The sequence below is a fragment of the Pygoscelis adeliae genome, unplaced genomic scaffold (genome assembly GCF_000699105.1).
Source record: "Pygoscelis adeliae isolate BGI_AS28 unplaced genomic scaffold, ASM69910v1 Scaffold386, whole genome shotgun sequence".
Taxonomy (NCBI): domain Eukaryota; kingdom Metazoa; phylum Chordata; class Aves; order Sphenisciformes; family Spheniscidae; genus Pygoscelis; species Pygoscelis adeliae.
In genome coordinates this window covers 1,355,891-1,377,641 of record NW_008824940.1, presented here as the reverse complement: position 1 = coordinate 1,377,641, position 21,751 = coordinate 1,355,891, and the positions used below count along the sequence as shown (strand labels likewise).

The following is a 21,751-nucleotide window of genomic DNA, read 5'->3' as shown; positions in this document are numbered from 1 at the left end:
AAAGGTAGGAATCCATGTCATAAATACAGCAAATCTTCAGCCCTGAAGGACTGCATGTACCAAAGCAGCTTCCCATCTGACTTAACATGTCAGCTACCAAGAGCAAAGCACAAGTTTTTCACCTACACAGGGAAGAAAAAAAGATTCCCTGAGTAAAAAGTAAATCTGCCCTAGACACATGAAAGCAATAACCTTCAAGGTTCAAGTCCTGCTCTTGTCCATTACGAATTTTACAACAAAACAAACCTTGTCAACAAAACATGAATTTCTTGGAATATGCTGACTTGTCAAAATGTTTTACAAACACCTGTCAACTCTGACAATCCTTCTTTGAACCAGGGACACTGGGAATCTGCTAAACTCGGTCACACCTGGGTGTGGAAGGTGATTCAGGAATGTAGACTACCTGGTCTCACAGCTCTGATGCAACCTCAGCATGTGGACAGCTGGGAGGTCAAGATGTGTAATTTTTTTTTTATTAATGTATAATCCACAGCTCTGAGAATAAGGCAACAAAATACCCACAACTGTTTTGTTTCCACAGAGAACCTGAAAGGTCAGGGAAAGGGCATGTAAAAGGGAATGACTGTGTGATGATCTAGCACCAATTCTGGAAGCCCTAGTAGCTGCTGAGTGGAAGAAGAAAAAGATCACTTCAATTTCACATGGCTTGCTGCTGATGGATTTCAAGGGAAATAATGAATCGAGTCTTTTCAATCCAGTTTATCCAAAACTTTTGTTTTGCAAGAAAATACAGGTTGGGTTTTTCTTTAATAGGAATAAAAACTAATTTTGAAGCGTTGCTATTTCCTGCAAAAAGGGAAATCCAAAGTTTGGCACAATGTAGTCTTTACTCTTACAAAATTCCTGGTAACAACAATTACAACTTTGTTAAAATAAGAACTGCAACATTAATTGTCTCAGGGCTACATATATTTTAGAAGGTGCATTTCATATCATTTGCATATTACAGAACTAATTTTCAAGCAAACACATCCATTTGTTTGTCTTCAACTCAGCTGCTGTCAATGATTTAAAAGCAATGTCTTGCTTTTAAATCCATAGCAACACATAGCCAGCTTAGAAATTAAAAATACTATTGCTTCTGTCAGCAAATATATGGAATTACTAATAACACACAGAACTTAACCCATAACAGGGGGGAGGGGGAAGTGATTTATTTGAATACCTTGTTTGTCATCTTTCTTTGCATCTTGTAACAGGGCAGAGTTATCAGGTACCTCTTCAGCTGTTACCTTCTTAAAGAAAGAAGATGTATTTATCATACTGATTGGCACAGCACCCACATTTCCGCAGTCAAATATTTAATACAGACCAACACAAATAAAGATCATTCTCTCTTGCACCACGGTTTGCTTTGTAAAATAAAGAAGCATAGAGGACCTTCAAAAAGACAACTGTAACTCTGCTTTCCAAGGTACAGCAGTTCCACACCTGAAATTAGTTTGAGAAGCACTTCAACAGCGACTCACAAGGAACTAAGGAACATATGTAAGGAGAGTTCTCACAACAGAGCAATATCATTCTGTGTTTTCTTTTCTTTTTGGGTCTAACACCTGCGTTAGGGTTGAGGATACCTTCTCCAGCCCCTTCACAAGAGTCAGCCTCCATCACAGAATCATAGAATCATTAAGGTTGGAAAAGACCTCTAAGATCATCGAGTCCAACCGTCAACCCAACACCACCATGCCCACTAAACCATGTCCCTAAGCGCCTCATCTACATGTCTTTTAAATACTTCCAGGGATGGGGACTCAACCACTTCCCTGGGCAGCCTGTTCCAATGTTTAACCACTCTTGCAGTAAAGAAATTTTTCCTCACGTCCAACGTAAACCTCCCCTGGCACAACTTGAGGCCATTTCCTCTTGTCCTATCGCTTGTTACTTGGGAGAAGAGACCGACACCCACCTCGCTACAACCTCCTTCCAGGTAGTTGTAGAGAGCGATGAGGTCTCCCCTCAGCCTCCTTTTCTCCAGGCTAAACAACCCCAGCTCCCTCAGCCGCTCCTCATGAGACTTGTTCTCCAGACCCCTCACCAGCCTCGTTGCCCTTCTCTGGACACGCTCTAACACCTCAACGTCCTTCTTGTACTGAGGGGCCCAAAACTGAACACAGTATTCGAGGTGCGGCCTCACCAGGACTCACTCAGAACAGTCTCTCTAGTCAAAACTCAAGCCATACTGCAGAGCCATGTAGTTCTGCATCTGAAGTCTTCCGGCTGAGGTGGCTGGTCCTTGGACTACTCTTTTCTTTCAACATGCAGTCATTGAGATGGGAAAAACAAATTTCATCAGCATGTCTGCGGGAGGCCCATTCAGGCCTCTGATGGGAAAACAGGGAACTTCTCCCCAGTCTTATTCCTTAACTTCTCTTTATTTCAGCACCAACTTATACTATATAGACATTTGTTGTTCTTGTAACTTCTGCTGCATAGCTCACAAGAAGGAACCAGAAACCAATTCTACTACCATTATCTGTAAGAACAAGGATATACTCTGCAGCCAAAACAACAATAAAGCACATGTCAGAAACCGCAACCTTCCCTAAATATTAAGTGATGCTGTTTTCTTCCCAGGGAGCATGGAAGAGATTAGAACCATTGGGTCTAAAAAAAATAAAATTCAGAAACATAGATTTTGCAGACATTGAAAAAAAAAAAAGCAAAGAAAATCTCAAGTCAGCAATTCAAGAAGGCCAAGTCCAGAGTAAAGGGCAATGAGATCTATTTTATAAAGTTGCACGTGGGATTCCCTAATGCTTCCGAGGAAGCAACATAGCAAAAATATGGCTTGAGGACTCTGAAAATGTTTGAACAAAACACTTCACATCTCTAGCTAGCCCTGACACCCTAAAGAGCATCAGACTAAAGACCTAATTCAGTGGATGCTTGAATCGATGGAATGACTCTCACAAATTTCAATGAACTGTGAGCATTTCTGAGGGGGTTTAGAGCAGCCCCAGCCAGTCGTTTTATGCATATAGTGCAAAATCTTGTGTCTTATCTTTAAGCTTTTGGCAGCAAGAAAGCTTGTGGAAAAGAGCCAAAGGAATGGAAAAGAGAAAAAAAAAAAAAAAAAAAGGAAAAGACAGACCAGAACCAGAGTGGGAGACAAAATCTTAAGAAACAAAAATGGGAAGACAAAACCTCCTTGGTTAACAACAAGCAGTCACCCTTGTCATTCTCGAGCATAACATTAGCACTCTTTCTGTTTTGTAAGTTTAACAAAGCCTAGCATTCAGGCGACCTGTCTCCTGCCATTATTTTCTTTTAGAAGAATAGAACGCATCTATTTCTTAGATGCATTCAAGAACTGTTTCCATTGCAGTACTGTAGTTCAGCAGTCACAGTAAAAATGGTCTTCTGAAATTAAACAGCCTGAATGGATGATAGGCGGAAAGAGACAAAGACATGGAAAGAGACAAAGACATGGAGATAATGCGTAACTCATTGCATGGGTAATATAATATTTTTAATGTAGTGATCAAGTATCTAAACTATATCTCCTCAAGTAGCCAAGCTACAAATTAAATTGCAGCAGTGAATTACTGCACTTCCCACAGAGGGAGATGAATGGGAGATGAATTACTGACCTTCCAAATGATACTCATTCAGTGTATTAATTCTGAATATAAAAACATCAGTTGAACAAAAAAAAAAATCAAGTCAAAATCATTCTCAAATCAGTTTTGAGAAGAGATTTTATAGTCCGTTAATCTTGGATAAGAAAGGGCCAAAATAACAAGGCCCTGAAACAAACCAATTGAGAGCTTTGCCCTGCATTTCTAGGACCCAGACAGTGAAGAAATGGAGCAAAACCAGTCAAACACTTGTGACGTAGTCAGGTAGAACTATCTGTGTTTAGCCAGCAGTCAATCATGCCACAGATTCTTCTTCGTTTTCAACCTAGCCATAAAAAAAACCACCCTGATTTTGCAGAACATCCTGTCACCTTGCAGAACCTAGGAATGGAGCAGAAGATCTGGCTGTTCCCCCAAGAACATTATCCGACTACAAAGGCAGCACAGTAATCTGCAAGTTATTGGCAGTTATGGTGAGAATGTCTCAAGGAGGAGAACGCAGAGATAAGGCAGAAGAGGTCTGAAAGCTTAACTGCTGAAAATCGAATTAAAAATTAAACCTAAAATGGGGGACTTGTTGCTTGTTTGGGTTTTTTTACATTTTGTGCTGTATACCCCCTACAGCTATATAATTATTACTATAATATTCCTACTATTATCTCCACTGCAGCAGAAAAATCTAAAAAGCAAAAAAACATACAATTTAATTGCTTAGGAAATCATCTCCTTCTAGATTTATCTTTACTCTGCACATACATTCAAGGACCACAAACAAGAAGAGCCTAAAAAACAGACATTTAATAAGATTAAGAAACAAGATGACTCTGAAAGCAAGATTTCTGAGCTTTCTGAAATATGTAAAAGAACGTTCTAATCTCACAGCCCCAAGGCCTGCGCTACTAAAGAGCAAACTTCCTCACAACTCTGCAATAACCAAAGACCACTTTGCATATCTGGGTAATCACTTGCAAAGCCAGTATCCTAACAAAAACAAGGGCTCCCTAGGCCACAGAGATACTGATGTAGATTCCGAAGTCAAGTAGTTACATAAACTGAAGCTTTTTAATTATACGTATAAAAGATACATAATTATATATTTTTAATGTAATTTAATTATATATTGTATCTCTCTCTTTTTTTTTAAATATATGCATGTGTATTTGTACATGCACGTGAAAATACAAGTGAAAAAGAGAAGCTGACACTCGGGTTTTGCTTACCGCCAAAAAAAACCCCATCCTAACAGGGACGTGACAGTTTTTAAGCAGAAGGCAAGTAATTCTCTCTAAAATCGAGTATCTTAAGCTGATGCATCGAGTTAACTCAAATACTCAGTTGACTCTTACTGCAGTCTGGAAATGGAGCTATGTATATACGTACATAGACAGACATGCTGACATCAGCAAATGAGTTTTCAATGCAAATGTCCTTGAATTTTGCCTCTTATGCTTGTTTAAATTGCAAACCAACACGCATGTATGCTAATGAGGCACACTCTCAAGGGACTTTTGAGCTTTGCCACATGACTGCACAGTGAAGAAGTGCTAGTGCAGCATGGCCTGTGGCACACTCTCGCAGCCCCCTGTGAACCCCCCTTCCAAAATAAGGTTATATGCAAGGGACAAGGCCATTCTGCTATGGTAAAGGACCTGCCTACGCTGCCAACATACCAGCAGCCCGCACTACCAGAACAGCGGCGCTCCTTTCAAAACCCAGTATGACTGCTGTACTTTGGCCAACCTGCTGCACAAAGAGCAATATCACCCACGGAGACTGCATATATTTTAACAGCTCCAAAAGATAAACGGGATGCTCAAAACATTGGCTGCAGCATTGCCCAAAGCGAACATTGCGCTCTGTAGCAGCTTAGGAGAGTCTGTTTGGTGGTGCCGCTACCGAGCTGAATTTGATGAGGGAACGGCTGGGTTCTGACGCAGGAACTCCCCAGAGCAAGGCATAGGGAGGAAATAACTGGGGAACAGCCTTGCTGAGCTGCCATGACATACCATTACTTTTTAAACTTGGAAGCAGCGTCAGAAGGGCCCGTTCTTGCAGTCTGTCTGCCAGTTGATTCACTACCTTAAATACTAAATCCTTAAATCCCACAGCGTATGTATTCAGTTGCAATATCCGGGCACAATTCTGTGGCTGTGGTTAGTTCAGTGTTACGGGATCTTTACAGTTTTGGTTTTTAAGCTCAGTGATAAACTCTTCTCCTTAATTTAGTTTTGCTTGCAACAGTCTTCCATTACAAGGCTGGTATCTGTTGTGGTATTGCTACAATGGATCTCCATTCTTCCCTCAAAACACTCTTCCCGGCTCCTTACAATTACTACCTAGACCCTTAGATGGTAGTTCTTTAGAGTATGAAAAGGCTGGATATTAAAATGCAGACTGAATCACTTAGAACAGAACTATGCATGTCCATACTGTACAAAATCTGGGACAGTTTCAGTCTCCAAAGAAGCAAAGCACAAGGAATCAGGACAGGCCAAGACATTCTTCTTCTCATCATCAAAACTGGGGGAGCGAGTGTGGAAATGGAGCACTGTAAATGGAAGAAACACTCAAGAGCTACACGGTCAGGAGCGCCTGACTAGAACAAGGTCTGCACCCGAAGCCTGCCATTTTCAACCAATTCAGGTTCAGGAGAGATTTCACCTGAGCACTGTCCTTGCACCACACCGCCCCTCCTGCAGCACGGGCTCTGCCCCTCATCGCTGGCTCCCAACGCCGGAGGGCCAAATGCAGCCCCGTGGGACACGAACAGCTAAGGTCTCTTTCTCTGCAGACTCCAACACCGCACAAGGCTGGCATCCCTCGATGACTACTGTGAACTCTGTTACGTGGGAATATCTTACGGAAAACCTGTCAGCCCTTTCCACACACTGAACGAATTGCTGAGAGAGGGGGTTGAGATGGCTTAATGGCACACTTAGAGACTCCTGAAGTCCTCTCAAAGACTCGCAGTTCTGCTGCCACGCGTACCACAGTCAGTTCTGAAGCTGGGCTATTCCTCTGCACTCTGCAAGGTAACCACCCTGCTTATGCCTTCTTACCTCAGTCCGACTGAAGTCCCGAGTCTGCTGACCGCCTGGCAACGACTCAGAATAAGAATCAAATAGTGCGCAGTCACGCATGGGCTTCAAAGAAGCTGCAGGGGGTGGGGGGGGTGGGGGGAGGAGACATGCCAAGTCTTTGGTTAATACACAGTTCTTAAAAACCTGTTCCAGCATCATATTACCCTTCGTTACTACATATCAGAGCTGATCTATAAGCCACGGATGACAAACACCATGAAGAAAATCCTTGTCTTGTATTTTGAGTAATTCAATGTTACGAAAGGGATACCGTTAATTTCTGTTGTAGAAATAATGGTGAAATTTGGGAGAAGTGATTTTTAGTAAACATTAACTGCTGAACAACAACCGTTTATTTGCATTTTTCCTCCTCACAGTCCAGTATCAAGATAGTTGGCCTTATAGTTTATACCTTGCTGTCTTGGGAATGTTAAAGGTACTTACCAAACCTTCAACTCCAACTTTTGACATTTTGAATACTGAAAAGTATAGTAGAATCTACATTATACACTGAAATTGAAGGCCAGCAAAAACCAAGGACACTAAACACAGTAGATGCTGCAGTATATACCATCTTTAACTAAACAGCATTGAAAGCAGGAAAAAAAAGGGGGGGGGGGAATAAAACTCTAACTTCTCACAGGAATATTCACAAGAACCTAATTTCTATTCCACAAACTCAGATCCTTCTACTGATTATCACTCTGGGATTAGTTCCTCTGAGATAAATCTGTCTTAACAGCTGGAAAACAGCTTTTCTTTAAGATCAATATATTGAAAGGCAGAATAACCAGTTCTCACTTCAAATTTCTAGTTTCTGCCTAGCATCTAGTTTACCTGAATAAATTAAGCTCTCACAAATCTGTCTTAATTTACAATACAGTGGGTTACATACAGGGCAAATAGCCTTACAGATTCTGTAAATTAGTTTTAATAAAAACTTTCAGAAAAGAAGGTGGTGGATCAAATTGTCAATGGAGCTGTGCCAGGATAGCATTTGGCCCTGTGCTTGTAGTTTATAGAACAAGCCATAAAGCTAGCAAGATTAATTCATTCTTAAATGCTCCGTCTTATGCTCCAAGCCACTTTATCTGAAGCTTTAACACTCTTATCAGATGCAAATATTTCACTTGAACCAAATTCTGCCTCATTCTGAAACTAATACAACCACCTAATGAAAAACAGTTTCCACTAATCTTCACCGGGTTCCTAACAAGCCAAAAAAAAATCAAATCTAAATTTCACAGAAATCAAATTATGAAAACAAAAGGTTTATTTTGAAATTTCTTTTGACATTTTAGGTAAGTGTATGAGGCACTTGCTTACTTATCGATGTTTTCATTTCGGAAGTTGATACAACCAAGGCTCTATGCTTTCTTGTGATTCACGGTGTTACAGTGTGTTGAGATGTTCTGCTTTTTATTAATGCAAGTCTTTCAAAAGACAGATTTCTGAATCCTGACTAGGCAGCACAACAAGCACGAGACATTTTCAGACCCTCAAGCTAACCAGAATTAGCATATTAGCTGAGGTATTTAGAGTGCCCACAACAAACAATTGGTCCTTTCACCTCCTCCACGTAGATCAGCTTGAAATGCTTGGTTGTGTGCAACACCATGAAACAATAATCTTCTAAGAAAATGGTAGAGACCCCAGTGCTGAAAGGGACAAATTCGGGAAAAAGAGGACTCCCAGGGAACAACCATAGCTTACATGCTCTTCCTCCCATTGACATAATGATCCCCTACTATTAGAGATAGCCATTTCCATTGCAGTTTTCCCCAAAAAGGCTTAATGTGAAGACACACCAACAAGAACCTGCATGGAGGAGCTTACAAGCTAATTTATGATGAGAACAGGCGTGAGAATAGCAAACAAAGTGGTGGTCCTGGAGGGAAAAGTATAGTTGTAATTATGACAAGGGAATGTAATTAGAGAGACTAAAAGTGATGAAGACTTGGAGGTGCAAGTTTTACAGGAGCTTCTCCCCTTGGATATAAAGATAGTGGATTGATTGTAAGGAACACGACTCCACCAGAAATTACTTCACAAATCTGATACAGGGCGAACATTTAATTTTCCTAACTACAGCTTGATTTGCTTTTTTCCTGTCTTTTAATATATTCAGTGTCATCAAATTTAATGGAGATTTTATTAGGTCTTAAATATTATCCCTTAGCACTGTAATTATGAACTGTGATTAATCCTCCTTGCCCTAGAAAGACATGCACATTTTTTTAGATGGAACAGTTTATATTTCAATGTTCATTTATAATTACAAGAGACATAACTGAAGAGAACAAATGAAAGGGCAGGTCTCTCACTGCACATTGATACTGAGGTGTGTTGTATTTTGGATTAATTTATCCTTGTGATGCACAAACTGTTGTATCGTTACTGCAAATTACTTATAGAAGAATCTGTGGATTACAAAAAAATTCAACCTTTCATACAACCAGTAACTGCATCTAACAAAATATATTAGCATAGTAAGTTCTAAAGCAGTCCAGTATCATTTTCAACACAGCTTCAAGAGACAAGATACTTAAGGGAAAAATCATCAAGAGTTAAAAACTATGTAAGTCTTGTTGGTTTATCTTTGCTACAGGTAAATCTGCCACTTTAGCTATAATGACACCTGAAGCACACTGGAGCAAAGAGGCAGACATTAGGAGGTAGGTAACTGCTACACTTTGCATCGCTATTTTGTGCTTTTATACAATTCCTTCTTCAGCAATTGCTTTGTAAGCACAATTAAAAACTCATGCATTAAAAGCAACCAAAGAGCCATTACGCAGTGTAGAACCCCGTCCTACCAGCAGGATGGAAAATGAAACCTGTCTTACACGGACGCTGGGTTCCTGAGACAGCTACAGGAACACGACCTGCCGCAGGGACTTTACCTGCTTGAAGGTACTCGGGCAGCAGCGTCTCCGGCAGCGTCTCCGGCAGCTGGTAACCATTCTTCCTCGCAACCACGAGGTGGAAAGCGGCACAGAACTCCGGGAGTGTCAGCGCCCCGTCGCAATCCACATCGCTCAGCTCCCTGCGGGCAAGACAGGCACACGTTTTCCAAGTCACTACCTCAGGGAAACATATGTGTGCAATCATGGGGGAGACAGGAATGCGACTTTGAGAAGGGGTATTTTAATGCAAGACAAGCATCTCTGTCATTTGCACTTGATCCTAACTTGGACATTTGTCTTGAGGAAAATGAAGCAAGCTAATTTTCTAGTACTGACTTACCGCCTTTTTCTTTTTTAATAAAGTACGTTTTTTGTTATACATTATACCATACAATATGATGGTATGTATATATTACAACATGAAATACCTATCCTGTACTTCCAAGGGTGAAATTAATTTTCCAGTGGTTGGAAGCACTTCTGGCCAATCCAATGCAGGATCTTAAACCAGTTCAAGCAGAAAAAGTTAAAAACGGACTTCAGCAATGGTTACTTAGCACCACTGACTAGCCTCAAGAAAAGAGCTAAATCAACGCTCTTGACAAGTTTAAATTTTATTGTGAACTTCTCACTAAAGCAGTTCTCTCTAATTCTAGGATGCTTCTCAAACAGTAAAACTGGACTTCAGAAATTCAAGAATTCAATTCTATAAACTAACTCTTTGCCAGAATTGAGTAATGTTTTATCATGAGCACATGGACTAACACAAACATATAACTTCCTACTCTTTGAAAGTAATGAGCATTTTTCAAGCTGTTGAGGTTTAGTGGCAAAGACTGAAACATCCCAATGTGTTTAACACAGCAACACAACCTGATAGATCACATCATCACAAAATTGTAATTATCTACTAGAGAGGAATACTTTTCTTTAAATTTTACACAGAGGACAACTTGTGTCACCAATAGAGATAAAACGCGTTTTGTTAATGTATTGGGTTAATCTATTCTTCTTAAGTAATCTTAAATTTAAATTCCAATATTCACTTCCCCCAACACTATGTTTCTTCAATCTTTTTCTTTTTATTTTCACAACTGACAGTCCGCTTTGAAAAGATTCCAGACATATTCTTTGACCCCAACAGATGTTTAGGCTCTTGCAAGCGTTTCTTCTCATCTCTCTTCATAAAAGCATATACAAAAGTAAAACTTCTATCAGCATTTCTGATCAACGTTTAAAACTGTCTGTTCTTCTTATCCGAGACGCAAGGATGACACTGAATTACAAAGCACCATGTTGTTTATGAAAATACAATAGAATCCTTGTCAAATTTTATCATGTACAGTTCCATCCACAATCATTTCTAAATAAGCTCATTAAAAGTAAGTGTACTGGTTCGTAAGAAAAGCACTGATGAATTATGTAGTTGTACTTACTAAAAATTAGGCATTAATTAGGCCTCCTCTGGCAAAACACAGCCAGAAACATAAAACCAACAACACATCTAAAACATTCCAGAGGTGCTTCTCCTCTGTGTCAGTTCATGAAAAATGTCAGTTTGTTGAGCTAATGATGCTGCTTACAATATACTTAAGAACAGCTCTCAGTTATATTGCTGTTCAAACCTTCCCAGTCCTGCTGAGTAGGCGAACATCTCTCCGGAAAACAAACGTGTCAGGAAGAGCAATGAGCACCCTGCTGCTTGGGCCTGAAAGTGATTCTGGAGATAAGAGCAATAATTATAATTGAAGACACTTTTCAAAATTTAACAAGAACTCTTGAATTAAGCATCTTTTAAAAAAACAGGATACACATCCCCAACACTATTACAGTACTTACCAGATATGAGAAAGCTCTGGGATGGGCAGCTTTGATTTTGTGAAGAAATTCTTTGCCACGGAACCTGTTGGGAAACCGTGCCTTATCAACCACTGGAAATTAATTCTCCAATTATTTACCTTTGGCCAGGGCTGCCGCACAAGAAGCAGCTGGTTACTTTACATCCGAAAGACACTCAGATTAACTGGATGCTAATATAGCTGTTGGACCATTTGTCTCTTGCTGAATAAGTGACAAAGAAAGCCAGACAGAGCTGTTGACCTCATTTTCCCATTCCCTCCATATGGGAAAAATAAATAAAGGAAAAAAAACACTTCAGTACTAGTGATTCTAACCAGTGTAATTAGTATGTCACCAGTGATGAAATAACAGACACAAACGGCTCTGCTTCACCCAGAAGCCATGTGTATGGCAGTACAGTGCTGTAGCGTCTGTACTGCTCTCCCAAGACGCTGCTTCAACCACGACTTTTCCCTGCAGTGGCTCAAATTTTATGGGGAAAAAAAAAAAAGGAAAAAAACCCCAGGAGATTCAGATAGCACACAGCTACTGTCCTGCTGCAGGCATTCTCACTCATCCTGCCACAACAGCCCTTCTCATTCTTCTCCTAGCTAATAAATCCATTATTTCACCATCCCCCACACACAGACTATAGGGGTAGCACAAGATCCCTGTACCCTGGAAGCCCTTCCTGCATATAGGCTTACAAAACGTAAGGCAACGTAATGCAGAGACTTCTAAGGTCTACACCACTCTTCTCCTTGCGCATGCAGGTCAGATCACCCACTGCAGGGCATAAGAAAAGCCGTAACTGGGGCAGGTCCAAGACTCACCTAGCACAGCATGTCCTCTCCAACACTGGATGCCCAGAGAGGACTATGTGACCATGACAAAGCCACGTGATAATAACGTAGCTCCAGAACATCCCCAACCTCTGACCACCTGCGATTCAGGAACTTTCTCAACCAGTAGCACTTCAATATTCAGTAACTTCTGACAGGTTTTTCAATCACAGATTTCTCAAATAACTTCTTAAACCTGGACAAACCTCTAGCATCTGTATCACCCTGCAGCAAGGATTTCTACAGCTTAATTATTTTAGGATGTTGTGGAAGCTCAAATTTATCATTTATAAACTAATTTTGGATGTGCAAGGACTGCCTGAGAATCTTGCTCAACATAAATGAAAATGCACTGCTACCTGAGAGGTTGTATATGCATATATACATACATACACAGTTACAGACATATATGAGTCTGTGAGGAAATACAATGTTGTTGAACAACCATTTTCTCTTTCAAGCAAATCATACGAAGGAAACTTAACTGAGGCAAAGAACTGGTGAAGCACTAATTTCTGTCACTAGCAGGTAATTTATTTAAACTTTTGGCTGGATCCAAGCCTCCTGAACCCCAGTAATACAGCAGGGCTCAGTAAAGCTGCCTCATTTTAAAACCTGTGATGTCTTCCTTACCAGACCAACTGTCTGTACCTGCAGTGACTCCTCCCACGAGCAGCCTGATCCACCTATTCAGGATGGAAACGCAATCTCAATACGCTGTTAACAATACTTTTACCATGTGTGTGCTCTCCAGGCTTTGCTTTTAATCACCTAAAGGTCAAAATCTCAGTCCCTCAGAGCCATAAACACTCAGGCTTGACCACACAAGACAGTTAACTGTACACTTCACTTTCACCACATGGATGCTGCCACATTTGTGCTGGGAAAGCAAGCACAACCCTAAGAGGTTACTTAGCTCAATATACACTGCAGGTGTGATTCACAAATATAGTGGATCAAATACAGAGAGCTCATTTTAATTTTTACTGAATTGCCAACACTTCTCCCTCAGATGCAATTATTTTTCTAAAATCAGGATGTTTAGGAAAAAACATAATGGCCACAGTATTGGTTTGCTCTTTGAGTTGTCTGCCTTTAAAAAGAAGACACAATCAACTCTTTCTCATAAACTCACTCCAGAGAGAATAAAGAATTAATCTATCTACTTAACACTTCTCACCTCTCAGCCTGGTCCCTCTACTCAACATGCATAGTGTTTGGTAAAAGTTACCTGAAATAAAGGAGTTCAGGTCGGGCTGCAGGGACCTGAACTGGTTGATGTAGTAGTCTCGCTGCTCCTCCGTTATCCTCCAAGGGTCATCCGAGTAGTGGGCGCTGCTGTCCTGCTGCTCCCGCTCCGCTGAAAGAGACTGAAGGGAGGGACACTGGCACCGGCCACAGGCAGGGGCCAGAAGGGTCAAGCAGGGCACTGGCCACCTCAAGAAACCAGATTCGCTCTCTTCTATTAGCAGATACGTATTTTAAAAAGATGAGAAGCGGAAATGGCCACCCTGATTACCGTCCCACTTCTTATCTGTTAAAGCTGAGGGTAATATTAGGTATCTTTAAGCAGGCAATTAAAGGAAGTCTACATGACTGAAGCTTAAAGAAAAAGGAAATCTTACTACTGCTGACCGCAAAAAAGAAAGTCTAAGTCACACCTCTGGATTCATTTTGGGGGTTCGTTTTGGCTGCCATGCATTACAACCCTGAACTTGCACACTGTACACCTGAAATGGATGGAACCAGTGAAGGACCTAAAGCTGTATTTATGCAGCAAGGTGCGTGAAAATTTAGCTCTGCTAAGAAACTATGTATTTAGTCTAGGAGTGCTGTAACTAGGGAGCTATACTGCTTCTGGACACTCCGCTCACCCAGGTGACTCTGCACACATTATGCCGAGCCAGGGAGACATGCAAACCCCTGCAGACCTCCTCAACCTTCTGTCACTTCCCATGGTTCAGGTAAAAATTCTCCTTCAGCAAAAAGAATATTCTGGAGGAGAAGGACATTTTATCCATTTATGTCTTTGCTTTCTGATTGACTTGTTTAAGGGAGGTTGGGTGGTGGTGTCTGGAAGCGGGCTGCCGGTACAATTTGTGCCTTTGTTAAACTGGAATGACTTAGTATTCAAGATTTAAGCCTGGATGACAACACTCTTAAAGAGGGAGGGCAAGAACGAACAATAATCAGGCTCCAACCAGCCTTGCAACCCCTTCTCTGACCTACCTGTCCATTTCCTAAGGCTCAAACGCAAAACACCGGTTCTAAAATACATCAAGAGATCCCCGAAACAGGCAACATCATAAAGCAGTAAATTAATTTTCATTTCAGAGTGCTACACAAATGCACCCAATTTCATTTCAAGTTAGCACAAATTATGTGACACTACCTGTACATCTTTTCCTGCGTGAAAAGACTTATTATGGCTGTGGGGTGGTAGCACTTCCCTAGCACTAGGGAAAAGGTACAGTCTTTGAGTCTTATTTATTTAGGAAACGCTCTCCCTTAGGAGAGCTTTGTCCTTCCACAGGGCAAACTACCTGTTTGCATAGTCAGTGCACAGCAGGCATACTGGAACATCGGAAAGATCTGCTTTTGCAACCAGCAGGAAAACACAGGACCCATCTCATAAAAGCAAACAAATATCCAGAAATTCATTTATTCTGTTTGAGATGCAATTTAACCAACTGAGGAATAAAAGCAGAATATGCAGAATATTAGGCCATAAATTCTGTGCATGTGTTACAGGTGGCATTCTAAACAACGCAGGAATCTCTGTGAAACCTCATCTATTTTAAATTAAAATCTTTTATTTTTGCTAGGATAACCTCAATTATTTTTTTTTTACTTTTGAACTGAAGATTCTCAGTCTAGTTTTCCTATCTATGCTATTTGGTCCTTCTCATTCTACTTAGCTTCAGCAATTTAATTAATTGGATTATTTATTTTAATTTCTCCTTCCCATCAGCTTTGTTTTTTTCTTTTTCATATACTAAAAAAGCACACCTCAGCCTCTAGTCTGAAAACACCATGGAGAACACTTCAAAAGTGAAGAGAATTCTTCTGCCCTTTTTTTTTTTTTTAATTTCTCTATTGTTTTATTAGTAGTACTACTAAAGAAAAACATAAAATTCATTACCCGATTAAGAGTTGAACAGTGTGCAGGTTTGGCTCCATAATTCCCTGATGATGGTCCATCTTGCTGGTGAGTAGAGTGTCTGACTTCATAAGGAGCTACAGACATTTAAAATAGTATATTTTAATAATATAATAGTATAAAACAGTATATAAATGAAAGGATAATAAAAAAGATTCTACTAGGCTAAAGGAAATAATTAAATAACACAAGGTTGAGAATCTAGCTTATGAACCTAGTATCACAGTATCAAAGTCCATTTTGTCTTCTGCAACAAAATTCCAGCCACATACTTGTCTTTCACATTACATCATTCTTCTTCAGACATTACTGATAGAAACTGTCAATTATATATTACTAGATAACAGAAATCATTGTTCATCACGTTGAAATACATATTTAAGTAGCCTGTTTATATATTTATACATTTTTTTATACTTACAGCCACATATAGCACAAGAAGGCATTACAAATAAGAAGAAATAATTCAACTGAGCTGCAAAAAAAATATGCTTTGACAATGCTATCAAACAGTACATCACTAATTTTCCATATAGTCTTCTTCCCCCTTCCCTAATTTCTGTTGAAAATCAAAATACATGACTCACCACTTCACATTATTTGGAGTAAAGCTAGTAAAGAAAAGTAACAATTACTTCTTCTTTTGCTAAAATAAGTCACTTACGTTCCACTGCAGCAAATATAGTAAGCAGTGACATAACAGCACGTTTAAGAACAATGTTTTAAAAATAGGTCATGTATGCAAACACAAAGGCAACTCATTTGCAAACTCTTACAGAGCTGAAAACTTCTGCTGCCAGCCTATTTAAAATCTATCACTACAAAGACAGTCTGTCTCTAGATAGACAGAACTTAAAAGACTCTTGATGAAAAGTGAGACCAAGAAATCTTAAACATTTTGAGCTCAGGAAGACCTTAAGACAATCACCCTTGCTTTCCTGAGTGGTCTTATCCTGTATTGGTATCTATTTTTATGCCTGTACAAGTAACTTCTAATCACGGTTGCAGCGCGAAGGGCTGCCCCTGAAGACACACTGTCCCGTTTCAGGGTCAGACTTGCAGTACAGAACAGCCCACCCAGCTCAGGGCTGTGGCACTAGCACCTCCTGTGCATACACCAACGCGGTGGCTTTCAGACCCACCCTTTCGACTGCTCTTCAGGAAAGTGGAAGGGTCCTAATCTTAAAGGCCAGGAAGAACCAGCAGGTCACCTAGCCTGGCGCTTGGCACAGCATGGGCCATAAAACGTTACCCGCTTACTGCCACTAAAACACACTTGGCTGAAGTACCCCCAGTGGGATTAAAATAGGAGAGATTCCCTTTCTGGAAAATAAACATAGTGTTCTACACCTCTAGGATTTTATCACCTTAAAAATTCAAGCAGTTGAATAATTCATTTTAGAAGAATTTGACAGCTGGATTGGACGCCGCTGCCTCTACTCACTTTGCACAGCCGCTGACACCATGAGAATTTTCACTGAAGTTACGATTGCAACCAAATTCAGACCAAAAAAAACCCAACACCCAAAATACCTCCCCTCCCCCATAGCACTGACAGATCTGGGACAGAGTCCCAGAAAACAGCAGAGCGCACAACATGCAAGCCGGTCGGCTGCTCCCGATGGTCACCTCCTGCCCGGCTCTTCAGCGTGTGGGCTATCTGCCACATGTCGTCTTCACTGGAGCAGAACGCACGTCGTACCAGAAGACAACCTCGCTAGTGTTGCTTATTTCAGAAGTCAACCATCACTGTTTTTATCAGTTCTGCCAAGGGTCGGGTGGGGAAAAATCCCATCTCTGAACAAACAGCAGTTTAGCTAACTGGCAAATGAATGCCTGTGACTCAGTACTGGTATGATTTTCACGTGAAGGCCACGTGATAGGATGAACACATTCTTACCATGGCTGTAGTGAGTTTCAAAATGTTGTAGCAGCTCTGTGTTTTCATTCATTTGTAAACGAGGACAACAGCTGAAGGACTAGCAAGCTCCACTCCTCACTCACTGCAAACACACTAACTGAAAGCAGGAGGGATGATGGAGGGATGGTATACGCCAATGCCTACTATTGCCACCATCTTGGTCACTAGATGTTGTAATTAGGAGAGCACAGGCAACTTGCTATTAACGAGAGCTTGTAAAGCCTTAGTAAAACTGGCTTCTGCCCCACTACCCTCTTACTAAAATCAGAATGTTTTGCCACCTACTCTAATGGTAGTGAGATCAAGGACAGAGCGTCTATGTAGTGCCTTATTTTTGTCTGTTTTGCCTAAGTTACGTTGTGGGATTGTTTTTATATTCATGTCCTATTGTTCTTTCCATTATGAAACCAGAGAGATTATTATCCTTTCCTGCAAAGGAAGGTTCACTGCCAATCTGAAAACTAATATAGCAGCTACTGAAATCAGGACTGGGCTTTTCTTCCCCTCTAATGAAACCAAAAGCATCATGCACTCTAAAAATACTCACAAATGCTCTGTCACTGGGCTATATTGCACATAGTTCTTGTCAGAGATTAGGTATTAGCATTTATCTGTGAGCAGCGACACATAAATCTAATTAATTTACGAGAAAGCAAACAGCATTGAACAATCAAAATAAAATTAGATGATTGAATCGTTTTCCAAAATACAGGTCTAATTAAATGTTAAAATTATTAGGCTGATTGTCAGTTGCATTTGAAATTTGGATGCTGCTGAGAAAAAAAAAAAAAAAAGAACTGAATACAATATGCATATTCCAATTTTTATCCTACCTCCATGCTGCTGCTCCAGCCCACTTCTTGATTTACCATATCCGTAACTTAAGGGTATTCTCTGGTAAGTAGATGGAGAAGCAGGAGGCGAGCAGATTGGAGACATCGGTGGAGACTTGGGTTCCTATTTCAAAAACACACCAACACAAAATGGAATTCTGAGATGACAGCAAAACAACGAAGTAATCCTGCATGGCAATCTGAACGCGTACAGTAGGATGGACAAAGAAAAGGCAAACGCTGTAGTTCCCTGTGGCCCTTTATTTCCAAGAAAAGGCTCCTTAAAAAACAAAAGCTGGTAAAGACAGAATTTGGTATTGAGCCTTCTAGAGGTAAGGCGTGGCAGTGCCATAGCAAAGCTTTACAATGAACAGCTGAAGGTATTTTACTTCCAAAAGATGCTGAAGAAGTATACGTGGAATGCTTAATGTGAGTGGGTATCTTTGAATTTACATAACACATTTAGTTAGGGTGACTGCATTCTTTGTGGGACAGCATTTTTCATATAAAACACTTATGAACAATTAAGATAAATCTCTGAATTGGTACTTTAAGCACTTTGTGGATTTGTAGGTGTCACTGGGTATCTATCCTACAGCATTCTCTTTACCTTGACTAACAGATTAAGAGGATGTGATCCTGAAACAGTTTACTGTGTAAAAAGGAAAATATAACGCAACACAGATAGCCTAGACAGAGCCAGGGGTTTGAGGGCAGCATTCTGCTTCAGTGTCAGTACACACAGGCAGATAGACATACATGCTTTTATGCCTCATCCTGTTATTCCACCCATGTATCTTGTCATCAGCTCATTCCCGTTGGTTGACCTCAGGCTGGGAACGCTGTTACTCACGCCAACGCACCGTGTGATAAACGTGTGCACGCGTTATAGGACGATAAAGCGCCTGCCACCAGGCATTTACAACATGACATGATACGGTACCAGAAGAGAAAGTGCCAGGCCTGGGGAAAATTATGAAAATCAAGGTTGTGCTGTGAAGCCACTTGCATCTGAAATAAGCACTCTCAACTCTCCTAAATACAGGTAATACAAATCTCCCTTAGACAGCTTTATTAAATTGGCAACTCAGAACAACAGCTGCTGGGATGATGTTTCACTGAGGACAAAAGAAAAGCAGATTTCTTCTGGACTACTCCTGGGGGAGACTAGAATGGAAGAAAACCTGGTGGCCTCATCCCACCCAGAAATAGCGGCTCGTGATTCAACACCTCTTCTCCAACTGAATATTTCTGTAGTGACTAAGGATCACACTGGTGCACTGAGAAATCGCTCACTTTCCTGTTCTGTTTCACAGACAGATTTCTATTTGCTGCTCTTCCTCTAGTCCTCTCCAAGAAACAGCACTGGACTAAGTAGGAGGACAACACTGAAAGAACTTATACAGAACATTACAGGGCTGACAGCTTTATACAGACTCATATAGAGAAATCCCCTTCAGGGATGCAACTGGGATGCATCAAAATCAGAGCACAACCCCAACGGGGATTATTTGCATGTCAGGAGTTCACCTCCTGTCTAGCACTGCGAAACTGAGTAAGCCCATGTGACTGTAATCATTTACAGGACTGGACCCAAAATAACGACATACTGGCCTGAGGGAGACGGGCCTGTTACCTGTTTGTCCCCTTCATCTGTTCTTTTGTAGGAATTTTTTTCCAAAGTTGCATGTGGAACCTGAAATTTAACTCCATGGAGTTCTGCTGGAGTCCCGTAACGTACTTCACTGTCATTTTTCAGCGCCATAAACCGCGGCAGAGGCAATTCTTCATTAAAAGAGAGAAAAATTCAATTGAGACTACAGACCATTAAAAGTGCTTTAAGTAGTATTGTCTTGTAAAACCAATGAAAAGTTTATCTATAGAAGAGTACTATTTATATTTTGTAACATTTATAAGTGTGGAACTCCTGTGATTATTTTATGTCTTAATAAAAACGTGAATGTTACTCAAAGCTACATTCACTAGCTTAATATATCATCTCTCCATGCGAAGAGAAAGAAATAAGCCTTGTGCGAGTTATTAAAGCAAGCGGCAAACTCATTTCCTGCCTTCAAAACGTTGTCTGTAATGAAAAGAATAGCTTCCCACAGAAACCGTAGGACTGATGAATTAATCAGTCGGGATCACAGTATCCTCAGTGCTGCCATCATGAAAGGAACAAATTAAAATGGCAGGGTTCAGAGATCATGCCAAGGCCTGGTGAGACGACCGTGTCAAAAGGTCCCATGCCGCATCTGCTCTGCAGAGCAGAAGAGTGACACTTTGTCACCCTTTAAGACGATTCACGATTATTTTGAAGAAACACCATTTCTTTTTGTGCACAGACACCCTGAAAGATCAATACAACTAAAATTAACAGAATGCTCAAAACTGAGCAAAGCCATACATCACCACTGTAATCATTTACACCTACAGCTGTTACCAAGAAGAAAAAGAAATCAATCGGAGTTTGGTGCATGTTACTAACCCCACTCTAAAGGCACTCGTACATTTCAAGATAAAATGTAATTAACACTGGTAGCATTTCAGTAAGTAAGCAGGTTATCAATACAAGGACTGCAAGTACCCTTCTTCACTCAAATTTGTGGATTATTTGCACATGCTGGACTTGTAAAACATACAGAGTAAATGTCATTTAGTTCAGGTTTCTAATTCAGTTTGTTGGGTTTTGCTGGTTTTTTGCTGTTTGTTTTTTTTTCCTCCAAATTAACATCCTTAAAAAGGACAGCAATGCAAGAGAGAACGCACGAGCCGTCTGTAAGGAAAACTGACAGACAAATCGAGGCCACCCTGCTTCACCCCCGGTTTGAACTCCCCTGCCAGCGAGGCACCGAACCAAACCGTGCCGGCTACATCTGATCCCCGCCACTTGGTCAGGAGCTCTGCACCGCAGGAGCTCAGCTTGCACAGGTCTGCACGTGCTTGCCAGCCCGGCTCCCCCTCCCGGGATGGGGCAGACCTGGGAATCCCCTCCCTGTGCCTTGTAACGTCGGTGAATTTTACATTTCGTTGCCCTCAGCAGGGACAGCAGAGCAGAAACTGCGCTGGGAGCAGTGACCCGATTGCGAGGCTACGGGCAGGTCCCACCTTTCCGACCTCCTCTCTGATCTCGTGGCTGGTTGCACCGCTGCCTTCCGTGGGATGGTGGCAAGCACTCCTGCCCAGAGCACACCCTCATGGCACGGTTCAAACGCCCGCCTGGGATATGGGAGCTAAGGGTTCAAACCTGTTCAGGCTCAAGCCCAAGTGAAAAGCCACGTGTTTTGAAGCCTGAGCCCTGCATCACCAAGGCAGAGCGTGCATCACCAAGGCAAGAACATCACGTTCCTTCCATTTAGTCGCTATCAAGGTTTCACAGCTAAAAGGGACCTGCTTTCTCTCTTCATCGCTTGAGTTTGATAAGCTTCTTTTAAGAAGCATTTTTCTCCATCAAAAATGGTACATTTGATATTACTGTCAATTCATTGGGAAGAACAAAGCTGTTTTAAATTACATCTAAAACACTTTTTCATACCTACTGATAGGAAGCATTATGATCGTCACCATT

General features: G+C 41.0%; 1 protein-coding gene across 1 annotated transcript in view; it reads right to left on the bottom strand.

Moving 5' to 3' along the window:
• REPS2 (RALBP1 associated Eps domain containing 2) overlaps window positions 1-21,751 on the bottom strand; it is a 96,294-nt gene that overhangs the window by 42,936 nt on the left and 31,607 nt on the right. The window contains exons 6-13 of the mRNA XM_009325496.1: window positions 19,820-19,968; window positions 18,184-18,307; window positions 15,412-15,506; window positions 13,501-13,639; window positions 11,428-11,491; window positions 9,586-9,728; window positions 6,662-6,756; window positions 1,190-1,259 (exon numbers count right to left, since the gene is read on the bottom strand). Of these exons, the coding sequence (XP_009323771.1) occupies window positions 1,190-1,259; window positions 6,662-6,756; window positions 9,586-9,728; window positions 11,428-11,491; window positions 13,501-13,639; window positions 15,412-15,506; window positions 18,184-18,307; window positions 19,820-19,968 (879 nt within the window). The remainder of the gene's footprint in view (window positions 1-1,189; window positions 1,260-6,661; window positions 6,757-9,585; window positions 9,729-11,427; window positions 11,492-13,500; window positions 13,640-15,411; window positions 15,507-18,183; window positions 18,308-19,819; window positions 19,969-21,751) is intronic.